At 45.2% G+C, this 23,871-nt stretch overlaps 1 protein-coding gene across 1 annotated transcript in view; it reads right to left on the bottom strand.

Moving 5' to 3' along the window:
* LOC126244582 (discoidin domain-containing receptor tyrosine kinase B-like) overlaps positions 1–23,871 on the bottom strand; it is a 457,485-nt gene that overhangs the window by 45,610 nt on the left and 388,004 nt on the right. The window contains exons 11-12 of the mRNA XM_049948255.1: positions 21,685–21,820; positions 6,494–6,717 (exon numbers count right to left, since the gene is read on the bottom strand). Of these exons, the coding sequence (XP_049804212.1) occupies positions 6,494–6,717; positions 21,685–21,820 (360 nt within the window). The remainder of the gene's footprint in view (positions 1–6,493; positions 6,718–21,684; positions 21,821–23,871) is intronic.

A 23,871-nucleotide genomic window follows, 5' to 3' on the forward strand; every position in this document is an offset into this window, starting at 1 on the left:
AGTCGGTTTACGGAACACACTTACCAAGGGCAGCGTCTCCTTTTATACGGACCAAGACATCTAAGAGTTTGAGTAACGACCTGATTAACAGAGACACGGGATTTCACCTCAGCAAGGCATGGGAAGCAGCACTGGCCTAATCGGAGTCCACATACCTGAACTCGGCGCCAACACAATGCCCGCTCTTGAGATCGGCCGCGTTTGGGGGCGCGTTATTGTCTCGTCGCGAATATAGACCGTGGCCCGCTTCCCCAACAGGGTGCACTGGCTGTCACCGTGTCTTACGATTCGTCTACGATGACGTTATAGCCCCACCCCTTGGCGCCTGCGCTTTTCTAGCGAGCTAGCACATGTACACTATCTGATCAAAAGTATCCAGACACCCCCAAAAACATACGTTTTTATTAGGTGCATTGTGCTGCCATCTACTGCCAGGTACTCTATATCAATCATTAGACATCTTGAAAGAGCAAAATGGGGCACTCCGCGGAACTCACGGTCTTCGAACGTGGTCAGGTGATTGGGTGTCGTCCGCAGCTCATGGTCGTTCGGTAGCGTTCTCGCTTCCCACGCCCGGGTTCCCGGGTTCGATTCCCGGCGGGGTCAGGGATTTTCTCTGCCTCGTGATGACTGGGTGTTGTGTGATGTCCTTAGGTTAGTTAGGTTTAAGTAGTTCTAAGTTCTAGGGGACTGATGACCATAGATGTTAAGTCCCATAGTGGAGCCATTTGATCCATTTGATTGGGTGTCCCTTGTGTCGTAAGTCTGTACGCGAGATTTTCACACTCCTAAACATCCCTAGGTCCACTGTTTCCGATGTGCTAGTGAAGTGGAAATGTGAAGAGACACCTACAACACAAAAGCGTACAGGCCGACCTCGTCTGTTGACTGACAGAGACCGCCGACAGTTGAAGAGGGTCGTAATGTGTAATAGGCAGACATGTATCCAGACCATCACTCAGGAATTCCAAACTTCATCAGGATCCACTGCAACTACTGTGACACTTAGGCGGGAGGTGAGAAAACTTACATTTCACGCTTGAGCGGCTGCTTATAACAGATATGACGCCGGTTAATGCCGAACGCCGCCTCGCTTGGTGTATGGAGCGCAAATATAGAACGATTGAACAGTGGAAAAACGTTGTGTGCAGTGACGAATAACGTTACACCGCGTGGCTATCCGATGGCAGGCTGTGGGTATGGCGAAAGCCCCGTTAACGTCATCTTCCAGCGTGGGTAGTGCCAAAAGTAAAACTCGGAGGCGATGGTGTTATGGCGTGGTCGTGTTAGTCATGGAGGGGGCTTGCACCCTTTGTCGTTTTGCGTGGCAGTATCACAGTACAGGCCTACATTGATGTTTTAAGCACGTTGTTGCTTCCCACTATTGAATAGCAACTCAGGGATGGAGATTGAATCTTTATCGAACACCTGTTCATAATGCACTGCCTGTGGCGGAGAGGTTACATGACAATAACATACCTGTAATGGAGTTGCCTACACAGAGCCCTGACCTGAATCCTATTTGGGATGTTTTGGAACGCCGACTTCGTGCCAGGCCTCATCGACCGACATCGATACCTCTCCTCAGCGCAGCACTCCGTGATAAGTGGGCTGCCATTCCCCATGAAACTTTCTAGTACCGGTTTGAACGTATGCCTGCGAGAGTGGAAGCTGTTGTCAAGGCTGAGGATGGGCCAACACGTTATTGAATTCCAGCATTATCGATTGAGCGTGCCACGAACTTGTAAGTCATTTTCAGCCAGGTGTCCGGATACTTCTGATCGCATAGTGTATTGGCGAGACACTACAGTAACATTTCAGTAACCATCAGAAGATGACGAGCAGCTGTCTCGTTGAAATATTGTACAGATTTCATGTTATTACTCGACGCGACGCCCGTGAACCAATGAAGTAGTAATCACATCGGGAAAGTCTCAAACAGCACAGCGTGTGACTGCTTGGAAAGGAATTCAGTATATCTCTGTTAAAATGAAAATCTAAGGTTAGGGTGTTACTGCTTAATCGAGGAGAACTAGAAGTGTTGCTCCTCTTGTATCACTAGTTTAATCACAATGAAACCTCTTTTGGAATCCGTTACCTTTGCTTGCTATTTCTTATTCCGTATTAAAATAATTATTATTTATTGTTATTATTATTTATCATTATAAGTAATATAACTTAGAACTCGAGAAGAAGAAAACGTAAAATACAGGAATTAGGAATCGTATACTTAAAGTAAATGTTTATGATAGCAAATCAGTGTACAAGTATTCCCAAGCAGTAACCCCCCTATTTAGAGTGAAATAGTGACTCTCATACAACAATCAGTCCTCACGTATCACGAAATGGTTTTTCAGCACGACACACGTACCAGCAGCGCCACTGTATTGTTATTCCAAGCATCTCAAAATGACCACACTTCGAAACTGTACTGTGCGTGGTAAAGATACACTCCTGGAAATGGAAAAAAGAACACATTGACACCGGTGTGTCAGACCCACCATACTTGCTCCGGACACTGCGAGAGGGCTGTACAAGCAATGATCACAAGCACGGCACAGCGGACACACCAGGAACCGCGGTGTTGGCCGTCGAATGGCGCTAGCTGCGCAGCATTTGTGCACCGCCGCCGTCAGTGTCAGCCAGTTTGCCGTGGCATGCGGAGCTCCATCGCAGTCTTTAACACTGGTAGCATGCCGCGACAGCGTGGACGTGAACCGTATGTGCAGTTGACGGACTTTGAGCGAGGGCGTATAGTGGGCATGCGGGAGGCCGGGTGGACGTACCGCCGAATTGCTCAACACGTGGGGCGTGAGGTCTCCACAGTACATCGATGTTGTCGCCAGTGGTCGGCGGAAGGTGCACGTGCCCGTTGACCTGGGACCGGACCGCAGCGACGCACGGATGCATGCCAAGACCGTAGGATCCTACGCAGTGCCGTAGGGGACCGCACCGCCACTTCCCAGCAAATTAGGGACACTGTTGCTCCTGGGGTATCGGCGAGGACCATTCGCAACCGTCTCCATGAAGCTGGGCTACGGTCCCGCACACCGTTAGGCCGTCTTCCGCTCACGCCCCAACATCGTGCAGCCCGCCTCCAGTGGTGTCGCGACAGGCGTGAATGGAGGGACGAATGGAGACGTGTCGTCTTCAGCGATGAGAGTCGCTTCTGCCTTGGTGCCAATGATGGTCGTATGCGTGTTTGGCGCCGTGCAGGTGAGCGCCACAATCAGGACTGCATACGACCGAGGCACACAGGGCCAACACCCGGCATCATGGTGTGGGGAGCGATCTCCTACACTGGCCGTACACCACTCGTGATCGTCGAGGGGACACTGAATAGTGCACGGTACATCCAGACCGTTATCGAACCCATCGTTCCACCATTCCTAGACCGGCAAGGGAACTTGCTGTTCCAACAGGACAACACACGTCCGCATGTATCCCGTGCCACCCAACGTGCTCTAGAAGGTGTAAGTCAACTACCCTGGCCAGCAAGATCTCCGGATCTGTCCCCCATTGAGCATGTTTGGGACTGGATGAAGCGTCGTCTCACGCGGTCTGCACGTCCAGCACGAACGTTGGTCCAACTGAGGCGCCAGGTGGAAATGGCATGGCAAGCCGTTCCACAGGACTACATCCAGCATCTCTACGATCGTCTCCATGGGAGAATAGCAGCCTGCATTGCTGCGAAAGGTGGATATACACTGTACTAGTGCCGACATTGTGCATGCTCTGTTGCCTGTGTCTATGTGCCTGTGGTTCTGTCAGTGTGATCATGTGATGTACCTGACCCCAGGAATGTGTCAATAAAGTTTCCCCTTCCTGGGACAATGAATTCACGGTGTTCTTATTTCAATTTCCAGGAGTGTATTTGTTAAGGTATTATCACCAAAAAATCACATATTATTGTTAGCCACTCCATGATACGTCAGTATTTACTTTGTTTTAGTGCTAATACTAGAAACTGCTGTCACTATCCTTAATAAAATAACACATTTCGTAAAGCAGTGGAAGCAAAGAGAAGATATGCATCATGGTTGGTTGGTTGGTTTTTGGGGAAGGAAACCAGACAGCGTGGTCATCGGTCTCATAGGATTAGGGAGAGATGGGGAAGGAAGTCAGCCGTGCCCTTTCAGAGGAACCATCCCGGCATTTGTCTGGAGTGATTTAGGGAAATCACGGAAAACCTAAATCAGGATGGCCGGACGCGGGATTGAACCGTCGTCCTCCCGAATGCGAGTCCAGTGTCTAACCACTGCGCCACCTCGCTCGGTATATGTATGATGCACCAGCATGCTATGCAGATATATAAAACCTAGATCAAATAAGAGCCGATGTCATGGATAAAATGAGATGAGATCCTACTGTGTGTAGGTGGGTAAAACTTCAAATCGGTGGAAAAGTTAAATAGTAGATGCAATTAATTACCCATCGACTTCAAGAAAATTCAGTTTGGAGTCTGCGAAATATATTGAGATCGTAATCGCTGCCTTTCAAAACAAACTTAAAGATCTGGAATACGGTCACTGCCATAAATGTACTTTATATTTCAGAAACTGGGTTATTGGTCTTCTGAATGGTTTTGTGCTGGCTCTTCAGAGTAGCACTTACACCCAAAGTGCTTAGTTATATAGTCAATAATTTCCAATCTTGATCTATTTCTATAATGATTTCCCTTTACAGCACTCTCTAAGAAGATGGCGACTGTGACTTGTTAACACATGTCTAGGTGCTCTGTGTAAACACTGAACGACTGTCATGATACAATGGCGTTCACTGAATATAAGCACGATGTGTAGCTAGTGGATCCGTTTCGCTGATTATGTGGCATGAGAGCTTGAAAGTTTAATATCAATTTTTTTTTTTGGTACTGTTACTTCGGGAAACATTTTCCCCCCATACACGAACACTGTCCTGATGGGTAAACTGGAAAACATCTTGCCTCAGCAGGATTCATCAGAAGACTGAAAGAAAAAGGGACTTGGCCGACGGGGGTGGAGGTAGCTCGTTAGAGCGACGCGTTGACTTCAGAGTGTGTGACTGGCTGATGATGACTATGGTGACATTTAAGGGGAGTTAGAATGCCCTATTCCGACAATATTAAATTTGGTGACTTGGTTTCGCTGTATTTCAGGAACCACTGTAGCCATTGACATGAAACTTATATAGGACATTAAACTACATGTTCTGAGTCTACTGAACTACAGTAATTGCATTCCAGTCACTGCTTTTGGAAATACAATTTTTTAACTACACGGTTAAAATTTTGTGTACTTTTTTGTATGTTACCCAAATAATTTTAATTATACATAACATTATGTTCTTCTTTTAGTTCAGTAGACTGAGGACATGTATGTTATCACTCACTGAAAATTTGAATACTGTACTCGAAGTGGTTTCTGAGATTAAGGGTAAAATGCAACAGAAAATTTAAATTTTCAAGAATGGCTTCTTAAGTTTCAAAAGGCTGTACCTAAATATGTGCTTATTTTTTTTATTTTTAGTCACTGGGAAGCACCCTGCACCATACTGTATATCATCCTCTTGATGTTTTTCCAAGTTTTTCCTTCTTTCTGGATTCCTAAGTGGCCAACTTTGCTGCATACTCTGTTTTATCAATGCAAACCTTGTCCATCCGTTCAAGTTCTCAGATGCAGTTTGCTCCAGGATTAATTCCCACATGCTGTAGTACTTTCACCATACCAATGTTGCCATCATTGAAAGCAATAACAGCATCACTGACCCCCTACTTTAGTGTCTTCATTCCAACAAAAACATTTTTTGGTAAGCGAGTCCATGTAAGATTATTGAAAGACTCATTGTGACTTTGAGTCTGACCATGTATTTTTCAGGTCTCTTTAAAAAAGTTTTATGGTATCCATGACTGATGTTGGGATAGAATGTTTATGGCTGTATGAACTGTTTGAGTACTGGGCATTGCGGTAATGACTCCTGAATCAGGTCCAGGAGGTCTAAGGTGGTGTACTGGTGTTTCATCGGTTGACAATTTGGGGAGGAAGGTAGCCCATACTGCGTGCTTCGTTTTCAACAAATCCTCAATATTATTTCTAATGGCTATCCCATAATACTGCTGTTGTTCATCAATCATTTTTTTCTGTCACCCTGCCTCTTATGATTTTACCATCAGAAAGTTTCTTGTCTCTGAAACTTTTTTTAAACTTCCTCAACCTGGTGCCCATCCCCACGTAACAAAAACATAATTTAGCCTTTATAACACAGCAATCCGCAGCCTTCTATTTTAGATCTTGAAGTAATGCACATAAAAATTTTAACACTTTCAAACAGCGTAGATTATACTTTACAAAATAAAATAAAATACTTCTCTTGTTGTTTGTAAGCGATATCTATATATAATTTTATTTGGAAAATTGTCAATTTTATAATGAGATAAAAATATGAAAACGTGAACAAAATTGTTTTTCCGTTTTAACTCCCCTTAAGCACGGTAGCACGAGCAGCACGTACTCACCCTCCTGTTTTCCCTGGGGGCAGTGTGGCAGCGGCGGCGGTCAACAGTGGCTGCGGGTGCCGTAGAGGCAGGTGGCCGGGGGGAGGTTCGCCCGCGGCCAGTGGTGGCGGTGCGCTGCTGGGGCGGCTGCAGGCTGTGGAACTGACGGCCCGCCCCCGCTGATGCAGCGCCCGTGCTGGCCTCGGACGCGTCCTCCTCAGGCGGCGGCGGGGGCAGCAGCGGCGCTGTCTGCGGCAGCGGCGCGGGCGGCGGCAGGTCCACCACGGGCACGAGCGGGGCGACGGCGGCGCTGGCGGTCTGCGCGGGCAGCAGCGCGTGCAGCGGCGTCTGGCCCAGCCCCAGGCCCAGCAGCCCGCCGTCCACGTCCTCTGCCGGCCGCACCAGCATCGTCAACACACTAGAGTTACTGCCTCTGTCAGGCAGGCTGTACTACAGTAACTCTATTTCCTTCGAAGGGCTTCAGGTTCCACTTGTTACTGTACAAATTTTTATTCTGCTATTGCTATTTCGGTGTTACGACATTGGCAAACACTGGCTACATTTTCGACGCCATGTCACGGGACAGAAATACGAGGCTGTTTACATGAAAAACTTAATTATTTATTACCGTGTAAATGATACCAGATATAGTGTAAGACAGAGGTGTAGTCATCGGTCCCTATTGTTCAGTCAACACATCGAGGGCGCAGTGACAAAATAAAGGCGGCTGCTATGGCCGAGCGGTTCTAGGCGCTTCAGTCCGGAACCGCGCTGCTGCTACGGTCGTAGGTTCGAATCCTGCCTAGGTAATGAATCTGTGTGATGTTCTAAGGTTTAAGTAGTTCTACGTCTAGGGGACTGATGAGTTCAGATGTTAAATACCATAGTGCCTCGAGCCATTTGAACCAATTTTTGACAAAATAAAACAAAGTAATAAAGGTATGTCACGTAGGGGGCTAGCAACTATTCTAGCAAATATCCGTAGATCTGTAGTGAAGCTGGCGGGGTCGCATGAAAGGCCATACACCGGAGAAGAATGACTTCATTTATCACAAAGTATGTCGGGTTTCGGAATGACATATTTCTAACATCAGAAATCCAACTACAAAGATAGCTCAAGGATTACAGTGTTACTAGTTGTGTATGTGACATGAGATGCAGGACTAGACACATAGTCATCTCATGTTACAGAAACAGCTGGTAACGTGTGCTACCTTTGCACTTAGATTTCTGAAGATGGGAATGATTCCGAAACGCGCTGTGCTTAGCTGGGTGGTAACGTGCTCGCCTCCCAAGCAAGTGGGCCCGTGTTCGATTCCCAGCTGGGTTGGAGATTTTCTCAGCTCGGGGACTGGGTGCTTTCTTATCATCATTTCATTCTAATCATCGGCTCACATGTCGCCCAATGTGGCGTCGACTGAAATAAGAGTTGCACTTGGCGGCCGAACTTCCCGGCATGGGGCCTCCCGGCCAACGATGCCATACGCTCAGTTCATTTTTTTGTGATCAATAAAGTCATTCTTGACCCTCTGTATGACTTTTTATGCGACCAAGCCAGCTTAACTAAAGATCTTTGGATATTTAAATAAAAGTTCAGGACTAGGATTAAAATTCATGGTGAAACTATACCAAAGATAAAAGTTGCTAATGACAATGCTGTCCCTCCGCGAAAATGATCAAAAATTAAGGGACCCACTGAATGGAGTACACAATCCAATTAGTACAGAATATCGACTGACAAGGGGAAGGCCTCAGACAGGGCCCACCGATTCGGCTCAGATTTGGCAGGTCGCTTGTGTACAACCTAAAACGAATGAATCTAAGATATTTTGGGTCGACACCCTCGCGTTTTTGAGAAAATCACCCTAAAGGTTATGACGAGCAATCGACTCAAAATTGGCTGGATCGATAGATAATTGTAAATAGAGCATTTATCATCATGAGGTGTGGGGACCGAAAACGCATACTTTTCCAGAAATCGAGGTAAGAAACTTTTACAACTGTGCTTCTGTACTCACATGGTAAGAGCCTTTCGCCGACAGCACCAATAGCGCAACGGCCAACGTAACTAGCTGGGAATCGGACAAGCCGGGTTCGAATCTCGAGGAAACCTAGCGGATGTTATTCTTTTCATTTGTATTTTTCCATATCCCAATTGATATGGATAGGAGGGTTAATAAGGTAAGTAAATCAATAAGGAATGATAATAATAAGGTAGGCCAATAAATTTCTCAAACCTCTTGGGATCGTAAACACCTAAAATGTTACTCCAGGTCACTTTACAATCGCTCTTCCAGTCACTGTTAGGTGTCCTCACTTTTCTTCGAACAACTAGATGGATGGTACTTGTCATATATACGTTCGAAACAAATATCCTCACGGCACAAAGAACATCTAATGAATGCAGTATTTCGCCAGCTGCACTGTTCCTTCCGAAGAGTCGGCGGAAAAGAAACTTTGTTTACATTTAAAATTATGTCTTTTTAGACAGTTAATTTTGATGCGTACCACGCATACGATATCATTGCCTGAAAAATCGGTGCTGAAAGTTGGTTATGAATAATGCTGTGAATAGTTATTGCATCTGTGCGGTTGTGCAATTCTCGCTGGGTTTTCAGAAGCACACTGCAATTCTGAAGCCTGAAAATAAAGCTTTTAACATGCCGGTAGAAATAAACATCACACGGCTGGCACACAGGTGTGCAGTTTGACGGTATTACTTTTACTGTGCACGTCGGCTGACCCTTGCCATCTATAAACATTGTGTCATATATTGTAATATTAATTTGTCCACTCCAGGAATCCAGTATTAGACAAAACTTATTATCAGAAACGTTTGGTTCTAAAACATTCTCAAGAAATATTCTGTGAATCGCATTCGTCAGTTTCCCGGATTTGGAGCAGGTAATGTAAACATTGTTCAACGATTCGGTTAAAAGATTGACCTCTTCTATAACCCGAGGACCAAATGTAACATTCGTTTCTTGTAAACACAAGAAAACCTTAGGCAAAATTTTTCCAGATACTATGATAGCATACTGCGCCGTGTACGAATGTGTTAGCTTTTCTCCCTTATGCGATAACGTGCGTCGAATGTCCATCCGATACTGGCATTCTGTTTGATCGGTGTTGATCACGTAATCACGGCTAAAACCGGTCATAAGTGATGTCTTCTTCCTTTTGAGGACTGTTGTTGCTCCATTCTTTTGCAGTGTTTGTAAGTTCCAATTTGGATATTTCCTGCCTAGCGCTACCGCCTTTACTTTTACTTCAAGGGTTATAGCGTTGTAGTTCAGTCGTTTAGCAACTGGCTCGTAATACTCATCGGGAACAGATGAAGCACATATTTCCAGTGACGTGGGGATGTGCAAAGTGTTATGACGGTTTTGCGATTCACTAGTCGGGATATCTTCCACTGAATCACCTTCTGCTTCGTCTTCAGGTATAGTACTTCTGTGTCAACAAGTCATTTCGTTCGTCAGCTCCAAAAATCGCTCGACGATAGCCGCTCCTATGAATCTGGAACGCTAAGAAACAGAACTGCCTGCTTCCGGTATTGCATTGATAATGTATCTGACTTGCAACACTTTTACAAACCAAAACACAGTGTCGGTAACTTCCTGCTTGCCATCGTCTGTGACAGGCTCCGAACTATATATTACAGCGCTTGTCGAAAGGTGTACATCCACCGGCCGGCCGGTGTGGCCGTGCGGTTCTAGGCGCTTCAGTCTGGAACTACGTGACCGCTACGGTCGAAGGTTCGAATCCTGCCTCGGGCATGGATGTGTGTGATGTCCTTAGGTTAGTTAGGTTTAAGTAGTTCTAAGTTCTAGGGGACTGATGACCACAGATGTTAAGTCCCATAGTGCTCAGAGCCATTTGAACCATTTTTTTGTACATCCACCATTATTCAGACTATGCACCTGAAAGATGTGACACAACAAACAATAACTAGTTACTACGGCATAAACAGACGAGCTAATTACTACAAACTATATACAGTACTCGTCATATGTTACTTACAGAAGAACACTGTATTCATTCACAAAACGTATTTCATTCGGCGCATTAACGATGGAAAAATCACTACATGTATCCGCGAGGTTCGCGGTAGCCTAATGACGGAAAACAACTCTTTCCGATTGACTTCTATAAGGCTCATGCTGGACACCTTCACTCTTCCACGTTCACAACGATATGACGAAGAGGCAAACGAGACAACATAACTTTCCCCGCGTGCATTCTGTCCCGTGCATCGCTGTAAACAAGCTACGCGTGGTGGGCTATCTGTGATCTCTTGTGAGGAATTCGCAGCACTCTTACACGGAATTGTTTTCATGTGACAAAGCATACAAGTTTAATAATTTACTAACTCGGGACGTTTGGGAAATTAGTTTGCCTACCTTATTATTATCATTCCTTATAGATTTACTTACCTTATAATCCTCCTATTCCTATCAATTGAGATACAGAAAAACACAAACAAAAAGAATAACATCCGCTAGGTTTCCTCGAGATTCGAACGTGGTTTGCCCGATTCCCAGTTAGTTACCTTCGCCGCTGCGCTATTGGTGCGGCCGGCGAAAAGCTCTTACCATGTGAGTACAGAAGCCACAGTTGTAAAAGTTTCTTATCTCGATTTCTGGAAAAGTATGTGTTTTGGGACACCATACCGCGGGCGAACCTCCCCCCGGCCACCTGCCTCTACGGCACCCGCAGCCACTGATGACCGCCGCCGCTGCCACACCGCCCCCAGGGAAAACAGGAGGGTGAGAACGTGCTGCTCGTGCTACCGTGCTTAAGGGGTGTTAAAACGGAATAACAATTTTTTTCACGTTCTCATATTTTTATCTCATTATAAAATTGACAATTTACAATTATCTATCGGTCCTCCAATTTTGAGTCGACTGCTCGTCATAACCTTTAGGGGTTATTTTCTCAAAAATGCGGGGGTGTTGACCCAAAATATCTTCGAGTCCTTCGTTTTAGGCTGTACACAAGCGACCTGCCAAATTTGAGCCGAATTGGTGGGCCGTGTCTGAGGCATTCCCCTTGTGAGAGCAAACTGAAGGGAGACGAAAGTAATGAGAAGTAGTAGAAATGAGAAGCTAATCATGAGGATTGGTGATCATGAAGTAGACGAAGTTAAGGTCCTTTGCTACTTAGGCAGCAAAATAACCCACGACGGATGAAGCAAGTAGGACGTATGAAACAGACTAACACTGGCACAAGGGGCATTCCTGGTCAAGATAGTCCTTAATTTGAGGAAGAAACTTTATGAGAATGTACGTTTGGAGCAAAGAATTGTATAGTAGTGAAACATGGGCTGTGGGAAAATCGGAGATGTGGTACTGCAGTGAGTAACGTGGGTGTTCAAGACATTGACATTTCATCCTTCTATTGCTGGGAAACGAGGACGAAATAGACTTGAAGTTTTTGAGGTGTGCTGTTACAGAAGAATGTTGACAAATTACGGTAATTTTCAAGATAAGGAATGAGGAGGTTCTCCGCAGAATCGGGGATAAAGTACCAGGTTCAAAGACTGACAAGAAGAAGGACCGAATGGCAGAACTAATGTTAAGACAGCAGGGGATAATTTGAATGGTACTAGGAGCTATAGAGGGTAGGAACTGCAAAAAGGAATTGCTGAACGGGAAGCCCAGCACAAACAGTAATCGTTGTCATTCCCTTACACAGATGATGGCTTTTCATATTCGCTACTGTGAACACATTTTAGGTATTACAGAAATGCTGTAGTTGCCATAGCGTCTGTTCATTCCGTCGTGCATGCATTATCCGAAGGAACATTGCAGCATTCTCCTTAACACCACAGGCACTGCAATATTGTATTTATCCGCCCATACTGGGATGCGACTTTTACTTAAAATGTCCTCCCCTGTATGGGAATTACGTAACATGTGTACGAGTAAAGGTTATGGCGCCGGAATGCCGACATATGGAAGTTTGGGTCTGGCTGGGAGTAGTTCACAGTTACCCAAAGTGGTTAACGCGACCGCTCATGTGAAGCGGGAAATTATGAAATACAGTGAAATTAACGGTTTTTCTCACTTTCTGATTGTCGATATTCGATATGTAAATTATACAGACTGATATGTAGATCAAATTAATTTGATTTGAAAACAGCGTATTCCTTTATTTTTATTGAAGATTACCGGAGAGTGATCGCCAGCAAATGAAGTACTTGTAGGCGTCTTATTTTTTGACAATTACGCTTAGCTGGGCTAGCAGTTTCACAGACAGCAGATTAAAGTGAACCGAAGGGCACCATTAACTTAACGCAGGCAGGACAGCGTTATCCGAAGGCTGTTGTGTGTAATGAACAGGATGATGGTACGCTCGTGACGAGCTGACACAAAGCGGAAAAAGGTAACGCTACGGCCATCTGGGCGGCCACAGAGGAGTCGTTGTAAATCTGCACAAGGTGACCTCCACTCCCACGTCCCTCAATCGTTTTTCTGCAGTGAGGACGCTGTACAGTACAGTAAAGGTGCCGAAAGGCGGGCAACAATGAGCCTTGGACGGAGAATGCAGGAAAGACGGCGCCATTCTGCCGACAGGAGAGCATTACCTGTGGACATAACGCAGGATCTGTGAAAGCTACGGGTAATTATGGCTCTATGCGCTCATCAGAACATGGCGGGTGGGTCTGGGTGACAGGTATATATCTATATACAGGATGTACCAGATGCAAATTAAAAAAATTACAAAATGTTCTTTAGCAGAGAGGGGGACGTCAATCAGCATAATTGCCTTCGTTGTAGCTTTGTTTTTTATAAAGATACTAACAGCGATATGACTTTTTTTAATGTGGCACCCTGTATCTTTTTATTAGGTAATTCATTTCCTCTCCTAAAGACCTATTCAAAATGTGTCACAGTGTACCATTCATTGAAACACAACGTTATTAATTGCATAACACAAGATTGACGTTGACGCTCCCAGCGCTTAATGCATGTACTCGGAGTAATAGAACACACCCACGCGCTGACGTTGAGAGAGGACAAATTTAAACATAAGTAGCCTGCGCACCCGTCATTCCGTCAACCGTCGTCAGTTGAAGAGTTTTGTGAGAAGAATGTACACCAATGAAAGAAGGTAGCAATGCTACTCATCTACTGGGAATGTACGTTAGCAGAAAGTAATTGCAATACTGTTTATTTATGTACGGGTACATTTAGTACAGTAGTTTAGTCCTTTTAAATACTGTTGTGTAGAGTAGGCATACAGTAAAGGCTGTCTTTCCTACAAACTGCATCGACATAACGTTTTTTTATTGTTGTTGTTGAAGGTAAGCGAAATGCTACGCAGGCAGCGGAACTGTAGAGAGAGCGATATCCTGACAAAACCCATCTTCTCGACGGATGTTTTCTCGCCTTGTTGCGACACTCCAGGAAACGGGAAGATTCAATCCAAGCCAACTCAGTCGTCGTAGCACTCGCACAGACGAATGTGCCGAAGTTACTGTTCTCGCTTCTGTTGCTATGAATCCACATGTGAGCACACGACAGCTTCAACAAGAGACTGGCTTTCTAAAACCAGTGTACATCATATTCTTACACACCACCGGTTCCATCCTTATCATGTACACCTACATCAAGAATTGCGTGGGAATGACTTCCAGAATCGTGTACAGTTCTGTCAGTGGGCACAGCAGCAAATCCTCGCCAACCAGAACTTCTCCTCCAATGTTCTGTTTACCGATGAATGTTCCTTCTCAAACAAAGGACAGATAAATACAAGGAACATGCATTATTGGTCCAGCGACAACCCACGTTTCCTTAGACGGGTAGAACATCAGCGTCAATGGGGAGTTAACGACTGGTGTGAGATGCTTGGTACTACAATTATTGGCCCTTATTTCATTAATGGTAGTCTAAACGGCACAGCGTATGCCAACTTCCTCAGACGAATTCTTCCTCCTCTTCTGGATGAAGTGCCGCTAAGAACCAGAATGCTTATGTGGTATCAACACGATGGATGTCCAGCACATAATGCCTTGCGTTCACGTCGTGTTCTGAACCGAAGGTATCCAGCCAGACGGACTGGTCGAGGAGGAACAGGTTCTTGTCCTGCTAGGTCTCCTTATTCAAATCACCTGCCTTTTTTTTTCTTAGTGGGTGCCTTAAAGACGTTGTCTATCACGATATTCCAACAACTCCAGAGGACATGCAGGAACGTATCGTGCTTGCTTGTAATTCTCTTCAGCATGCAACAGTGGAAGCAGTAAATACACTACTGGCCATTTCTATTGCTACACCACGAACATGAAGTGCTACAGACGCGAAATTTAAGCGACAGGAAGAAGATGCTGTGATGTGCAAATGATTAGCTTTTCAGAGCATTCACACAAGGCTGGCGCCGGTGGCGACACCTACAACGTGCTGACATGACGAAAGTTTCCAACCGATTTCTCATACACAAACAGCAGTTAACCAGCGTTGCCTGGTGAAACGTTGTTGTGATGCATCGTGTAAGGAGGAGAAATGCGTACCGTCACGTTTCCGACTTTGATAAGGTCGGATCGTAGCCTATCGCGATTGCGGTTTATCGGATCGCGGCATTGCTGCTTGCGTTGGTCAGGAGAGTAATACCGAACGCCGTGCTGGATCCCAACGGTCTCGTATCACTATCAGTCGAGATGACAGGCATCTTATCCGCATGGCTGTAACGGATCGTGCAGCCTCGTCTCGATCCCTGAGGCAACAGATAGGGGCAACTGCAAGACAACAACCATCTGCACGAACAGTTCGACGACGTTTGCAGCAGATCGGAGACCCTTGACCCTTGACGCTGCATCACAGACAGGAGCGCTTGCGATGGTGTACTCAACGACGAACTTGGTTGCACGAATGGAGAAACGTCATTTTCTCGGATGAACCCAGGTTCTGTTTACAGCATCATGATGGTCGCATCTGTGTTTGGCGACATCGCGGTGAACGCACATCGGAAGCATGTATTTGTTATCGCCTTACTGGCGTGTTACCCGGCGTGATGGTATGGGGTGCCATTGGTTACACGTCTCGGTCACCTCTTGTTCGCACTGACGGCACTTTGAACAGTGGACGTTACATTTCAGACGTGTTACGACCCGTGGCTCTACCCTTCATTCGATCCCTGCGGAACCCTACATTTCAGCAAGACAATGCACGACCGCATGTTGCAGGTCCTGTACGGGCCTTTCTGGATACAGAAAATGTTCGACTGCTGCCCTGGGCAGCACATTCTCCAGATCTCTCACCAATTGGAAACGGCTGGTCTATGGTGGCCGAGCAACTGGCTCGCCACAATACGCCAGTCACTACTCTTGATGAATTGTGGTATCGTGTTGAAGCTGCATGGGCAGCTGTACCTGTAGGCGCCATCCAAGCTCTGTTTCACCCAATGCCCAGGCGTATCGAGGGCGCTATTACGGCCAGAGGTGGTTGTTCTGGGTACTGATTTCTCAGGATCTATGCACCCAAAATGCGTAAAAATGTAATCACATGTCAGTTCTTGTATAATATATTTGTCCAATGAATACCCGTTTATCATCCGCATTTCTTCTTGGTGTAGCAATTTTAATGGCCAGTGGTGTAATTCTTTCATTCAACGAGTGCCACAGTGTATCGGTGTCCTTTGTCACTACTTTGAGCACATTTGAAGCTCTGCTCCTGGGCAGTAGTACAGGAGAGACAAAGTCCATTTTTTGTTTTGTTTTTACTTGGTTTTCATTTGATTTCTGACAACTCCAGCAACTGGACGAGTTTGTGATGCAGGGCCCAAAGTCAGTGTTCTGTTATGTAATTAATAACGTTGTGTTTCAGTGAATGGTACACTCTAATACATTTTTGAATAGGTCTTTAGGAGATGAAATGAATTACTGACTAAAAAATACAACGTGCCATTTAAAAAAATCATAGCGCTGTTCACATCTTTGTAAAAACACAAAGCTAGAACGAAGGCGATCATGCTTATTGATGTCCCCTGACGGCTAAAGAACATTTGCTTGAAAAATTTTGTAATTTGCATCTGGACAAAGTTTATGGTGGTTAAGATAAATGGGAAACCACACACATACACACACACACGCACACACATACAAGGGGAGACAGGAGGAACTAAGGAAGAAACTCCGTCTACTGCTAATGAGAGAATACTGGGATTTCAGCTCACAGGATTCAGTGTGAGAAGTAGTCATTTCACTTTGCAGCTCCAACTGGAGCATGATGTAAAGTTTGAATCAGGTAGTTTTTCGGGCAATGCAACCGATACAGTGGCTGCTGATAGCAGCGCTGGCGGACAACAACGAAGCTGTAAAGAGATTGATAAGAACTGCAGTTGGCTCCGGCGTGTATAAGTCACAATGTACTCAATAAACGTTGGAGTGATTAGCAGCAGGAGGAAGGTACCTTAGTGCACGTATTATTTTAGGAAGTCATATTCTGGCAGTCACTGTCTTCAGATCGCGGAAATGAATCAGTGTGCTAATAATGTAGTGATCTCCACCATCCCTAATTGATTGGAACTCTTTCATATTCTTGTGCTAATTTGTCAGTGAATAGCATGGTATCAAGCATGCTCGTGTTAGACTTCAGTGCAAGTACTGCACTCGTCTTTTGTGACGATGATGATGATGTTTGGTTTGTGGAGCGCTCAAATGCGTGGTCATCAGCGCCCGTACAAATTCCCAGTTTTTTTCACAGTCCACTTTTTACACCGTCCAATCTAACCACAGTCACGTATGATGATGAGGAAGAGGAGGAGGAGGGGGACAACACAAACACCCATCCCCGGGCAGAGAAAATTCCCAACCCGACCGGGAATCGAACCTGGAACCCCGTGATCCAGAGGCAGCAACGCCGGCCACTAGACCACGAGCTGCAGACGTCTTGTGTGACGATTTGTAATAAACAATAGAACATTTGGTAAGTTTGTCTTTCATTACGTAAGTATCTCAACTGATCACAAAATTAAATTACAGTGTCACCATTCCATCACCCTTTCGAAATCTGTAAGATTTTTCGATAAATACTGCTCATCTGTAAAGGGGGTGCAAATAGGACGATAGTGCGACATACTCTAGAGTACTTCTGCATTCTTTGGGATCCGTACCAGGTCGGATTAAAGGAAAACGTCGAAGCAATTCAGTGGTGGCTGCTAGATTTGTTACCGATCGGTTCGAACAACATATAAGTATCACCGGCCACAGTGACTGGCTCTTGTTTTCAGTACCTTACCAGTTCAAGATATCATCATCTTTTTTTCTGCATTACTTCTACACTTCATGTCCTTTACCATATCCATTTCATCCTTAGACATTCTTGACGTTTTATTATTCAATTTTGAACTGAAAGACAAAATGTCACAACTCGTTGTGCAAATGAATAGGTGGTCGTTTACAATGCTGTCATTTCTGATTCTCGCAGATCTACTGCAACCTCTCAGCACTGCTCCCTCAATCCTCCTGTCTTATTTACTTACGGCCTATGACTAATAAAATTGTGTGTCTGAGCTTTTGTCAGACGAAGATCTATTCGCCTCGGTTTTAGTGCCATACAGTTTAAGAATCTATTTAGAGCCCCACCTACTCTTTCGTCTGTATTCTTATTCTGTGCGTTTTTAATGTCACATCTTGCATCGTATTTGAAATCTTTATTTTTAATTTGCCCTGTTGATACGTTGACGTTAAAATAACACTGCATTGCAATATCTTTAATTCTTGACTTCCTCCTACGGGTAAGACATGTGTCAAAATGATCAGAACTTACACTACAACCTTACTTGGTTCATTCGTTGCACATTTAAATTTTATTAATTCAGTATTTAAATCGATGACGAATATGGTATCTTCGTCCAAGCTTGCCGTTCCAATGTATTTGGTGAAAAGCATACCAGACACAAATAATCACTTCTGCTTCCTGCTACTGAGAATATGTTCTAAAGGAATCTATTGAGACTGGACTATCTGATAATAATATTAATAGGGATAAGGGTTTCCCTTTAAGTAAGATCAGATTTTATCTGACATTAAACAACAACGATCTTCATTTCGACCAGCAGATTCTTTCAATTAGTGTTCCACTAGCGATACATTGATTTCCCTATTTTTTCACGCCATTGATATGCTACGAAGGCTATTCGGAAGGTAAGGTCCGACCGATAGCGAAATTTAAACTATAGTAAAAATCTGACGAAGCTTTGCAGAGATATGTTGGACAGCGTCTCTAGCATGCCTGTCGATCGCGTCACGTCGCTCTTTTCAGTTCTGAGCCCACAATGACCACGTTAAGTTGCCTAGAGCGATAGTGTCAACCCCTCCCCAAATTATGAGCGCCTCCGACTGTCTTGTCTGATTTCATACAACCCTACATAACGTAACTGTCTTGTAGTTCCTTCTTCATGACTGTTCTTGGGCGCATGCTGCTCAGGCGAAGGGGACGCTCCTGGGAAGTGTTTGGTCACCCACCATACAACCCGGGCTCGGCTCGCTCTGATTTTCATTTCTTTTCAAATGAACCGCTGGCTATGGAGAAACATTTTGGCATTCACAACAGCTGAAAATCAGCCTAGAGAAATGGCGGAAAGTACAGGGGGCTGCCTTCTATGACAATGGTTCTGGAATGTTGTTATAATGCTATGACAAATAGACAGCTATGTAGAGAAGTGGCTAGAAGATGTAGAAAACTTTTGCAAATAAATCATTTTTTATTTTCACTGTGGCTTCCATTTCGCGACCGATCATACGTTACTTTCCGAACAGCCTTCGTTCTTCACTTGCGCAGGAGGACAGCACCACTGCTGCTTGGAACTCGAAGTGGGCCGGCACAGAGTAGAAGGAGCTGCTGATTCTGTTGGAAACTCAGTTCCGACGATATTGTGCATCAGCATACTTAGCTGAAGATGGCGGCCAGTTGGTCTGTTGAAACGTTGTGTCAAGGTATTAATATTATCTGGCATCATACCTGAGTAAAGTGTCATCGGGTATGGCAAGCTGTCTGAATCAAGTGACATAAGCCGTCACTCCAAAACGTTTCGACGCTTGGTTAATGAAAATAAAAGTTAGGTTGGTTGTTTCAAGTCTTCAAATGTTCTGCATAGTCTCCCACACCCACCACCCCCCAATTGTCCGCCTGCTTAGTTAAATGGTAACGTGCTTACCTTCCCTGCAGCGGGCCCGGTTTCGAATCCCTTCTGGATTGGAGATGTTCTCCGCTAGTGGACTGGATTTTATGTTGTCCTCATCACCATTTAATCACCACCGACACGTGAGTCACCCAATGTGGCGTCGACTGCAATAAGACGCACTGGGCGGCCGAACATCCGCGGATGGGGCTTCCCGGCCAGCAATGCCATACGATCATTTCATTTGCCCGCCCATGACCCCCACCCCCAATTATGTACAATGGACAGAACGTTGGTAGGACCACAAGGATCTGGCAGAAAAGCCTTTCTTTGGAATGTTGTTCAACTCGAAGGTCACATTCGCATCTTCTTTGGACTTATCAAAACATAGGAGACTCATTCTTCACTTTGACGCTTTGCGAGAGGTTGGTATTAATAAAACAAAGTCCTTCCAGCCATGACGATTTTTTCCAAGAAAGATTTGTTTACGTTTTACATTTCAGTGAAGACGCGGCAAATGTAAGCGGTTCTTTTCCCTTTCCAAGTTAAAATGCATGGGACAAACTTCGCACACATTTTTCTCTTCTTCAAAACTTTCTGGTGGCTGTTTTGGACACTTTATGTAGAGTTGTTCAGTTTGTTGCTCCGTTGTGATTTGTGATATAACAACCTTGACACACTGCTGGAGCAAATTCACTGTCTGTTCACAAATGACTTGTCGAATGGACATCCGCCCTTTACAATTGTTAGATCAGGTGCCACCGTTGTTACTGCGCTGACGTCTCTTCCACTGATTATCCAAAACATTACGACCACCTGCTTAATAGCTTGTTTGTCCGGCTATGGAACGTTATACTTACTGATTCTGCGTATCATGAGTCCGACAGTTTGTAGATTGGCATTATACGTCTACCCACAGGTCACGTAATTCCCGTAAATAACAGGCTGCTGATTTGCGTACGCGGTGGTGGCGCCCCATAGCGACACATGTGGGTCCATACGGTTTACATGAGGCGAATGTATTAGCCGCTACATAACGTTATTTCACTATAACGCTCCTCAAAGAACTGTAGCACGAATCTGGCTCCAAGACACGGACGATTATACTGATGAAAGTATAAGACATCCAGCATGAAGGAATGTAGGTGCTCCGCAGCTGTCAGTCTTCGATTACTATCACAGGTGCAGCGCAAGCGCAGGAAAATGTCTCCCATAGCATTAAACAGTTCCCCGAGCCCCGGTCGCCTCCATGACGGCGTTTGTGGAGACGACCATCAACAAAGTGTTGCAAAAACGTGATTTACCCGAAGAGGCGACACTTTTCTATTGATCGACTGTCGAATCCCGATGGTACTGTTCCCACTGCAATCGTAAATGACGACTTTGTTGGGCCAACATGTGAACACGTAGTGGTGGTCTACTGCGGTGCTCCACGTTCATCAGTGTACGATGAACAGTGAGCTCCAAAGCACTTGCGCGTGCACCAGCATTGCGCTGTTTCGGCAGAGGTGACACAGATCTCCAACTCCCCTACTTTTCCAGCAGACAAGACTCCGAATCCCACATTCTGTGAAGAGTCATGGACGTCCAACCATTTAGCACCTAGTGGTAGTTTCACTGTCCTACCTCTTTCCGTAGATGCACACTGAAGTAGAGCGAGAAGATTTGACCAGCTTCACCGTTTTCGAGATACTCGTTCACAGGCTCTGAGTAATAATAATTTGCCCTTGTGAAAGCTGCTTATCTCAGTGGATATCTTCGGTAGGGTGATACCCCGGCTGTGCCTGCTTCGCTTACACACTTTCGTTACCGTGTCATGTCCACGCAACGGTAACAGACGGCGTCCAACGTCGCGGTGGGCAGTGGTCATAATGTTTTGGCTTATCGGTGTTTACGCCAGGAATAAAATCACTCTCTAACTTTCTGAACGGGCGGTGTATCCAAGGATTTAGGAGTGGAAGTGTTCCTGAACTTTATGAAACTACAGATAAAAATCGGTGAGTTTTCACAATAATTTTGTACACAATTTGCAGCGGTACTGAGGATAATGCCGTTTTTAGAAATCAGGTGGCCTGTAGTTGTGTACTTACCGGCGTGCGAGCGCAACGTGGAGTAGCGGCTGCGGCTGGAGGTGTCCGGTGTGACGGACGGCACGTCGGGGCTGTGCTGCGCGTCTCGCGGCAGCACAGCGCTGCTCGCCACCGGCGTCAGGCTCAGCAGCAAGTCCTGCGGGCAGGCGGGCGGCGCCCACGCTATAGGCAACACGGCGTGCTGTGCCACGCTGCTGCATACTCACTTGTCAGCCCGACGGACAAATACTGAGTCACTGTATGAACTACAGGGTGGCGCACGGAATGTATTACCATTTTGTTTTTGAATACAAACTCTATTCTCAATACAATCTGAAAGGAACATATACTACAATGAAGAGCCGAAGAGCCGTCCATGGAGATTTGTTCTAACTCAGCACATGCTCAATATGACCACCATTTCGTTTCCTAACTTCCTTCAAACGAACACTGATGTTAGTGATTACCCTACGGCACATGTCTTCCGTAATTTCACTGCAAGCTTGAAGAATAAGTCTTCTGAGCTCCATTAAATCACGTGGACGTTTCGGGAATTTTTTTTCCTTTAAGTACCCACAAAGGATAAAGTCACGTGGATTGAGGTTTGGACTGCGGGGGTGCCAATTTTGTCCGTCATTGAAGCGACCTGGAAACCTGAGTGAAACGATCCGTATGTCGAAATGCTCGTGCAAAAACTCCAACACAGTGTTTGCAGTATGTGGCCTAGCTCCATCCTGCATGAACCACCTCGTGTTGGAGGGCAAGGCAGTAGCAAGAAGCTGTGGAATGAAGCTATTGCGAAGCATGCTCAAATAACGCTCGCTGTTCACAGTTTCTTCAAAGAAAAAGGGTCCAATAAGTCCGTGACTGGAAATTGCTGCCCACGCTGTAATCCTCGGAGCATAATTTTGTCGTTCATGAAGCACTTGTGGGTTTTCAGTAGCCCAAAAGCGCACATTTTGTTTGTTAACCACACCGTCTAAATAAAAATGCACCTCGTCTGAAAACCAAACGTTGTTGAGAGTTTCTTCCCTATCCTCTGCCCAATGAGCAAACAGTAGCCTCTGCTGCTTGTGTTCTTCAGTGAGCTTCTGTGCACAGGTCATCTTGTATGGGTACATATGGAGGTCACTTTTAAGAATGCATTGAACGGAGCGTCTGGATATTCCCAGTTGCACTGCTGCCTTTCTACACGATTTCCCGGGACTTCTCTGTACAGCAACTCGTACCGCTTCAATATTCTCAAGCGAACAAACAGGCTTAGGCCGAGGCCGCTTCGCTTCCAATACTGTTCCTTCCTGTACAAATTTATCGTAGAACCTGTGGATGGTCTTCTTGCAAAGGAACCATTGTATGTTAAACTGTTGTCGAAACCGCCTCTGAGTCACAACAAGGCTTTTCGTTTCACGGAAAAGTAACACAATTGACGATCGTTGTTGTGTCGTCAGTCTTCCATTGTCAGCCATTGCTGCTTACTAGTCTCCTAGCGGCAGTATCGTGAATTACACGTCATTTCGTAACTCATTTGTTTTCCCAAGCTCTGCTGGTACTGCTGTAGAGATCCCAGTGGGATATCTAATGTGCGTCGTAAATTGCGAATTTCGTGAACCACCCTGTTGTTTCTCCGGGAGCAAAATCCCGAAGACTGGCTAAGTTTCACGGAAGCTCGAAATTTAGTGCGGACGTCAATGCGAGATGCTTTTAATAGGCTCCACAATGAAACATTGTCTCAAAATATAGTATAAAACCCAAAGAGATTCTGGTCGTATGTAAAGTACACCAGTGGCAAGAAACAGTCAATACCGTCACTGCGCGATAGCGATGGAAATGTTACCGATGATGGTGCCACTAAAACGGATTTACTAAATACAGTTTTTCGTAATTCCTTCACGAAATCAGAAGAAAGTAAATATTCCAGAATTCGAAACCAGAACAGCTGTTAGCATGAGTGACAAAAAAGTAGATATCTTAGATGTTGCGAAATAACTCAAATCACTTAAGGAAGGCAAGTCTTCCGGACCAGATGGTATACCAATCAGGTTCCTTTCAGAGTATGCAGAGACAATAGCGCCTCTGTTAGCAATCATATACAATCGCTCACTTGACGAAAGGTCTGTTGCTAAAGACTGGAAAGTAGCACAGGTCACACCAATATTCAAGAAAGGAAATAGGAGTAACCCATTGAATTACAGACCCATATAACTGACC

This window comes from Schistocerca nitens, chromosome 1 (genome assembly GCF_023898315.1).
Source record: "Schistocerca nitens isolate TAMUIC-IGC-003100 chromosome 1, iqSchNite1.1, whole genome shotgun sequence".
Taxonomy (NCBI): domain Eukaryota; kingdom Metazoa; phylum Arthropoda; class Insecta; order Orthoptera; family Acrididae; genus Schistocerca; species Schistocerca nitens.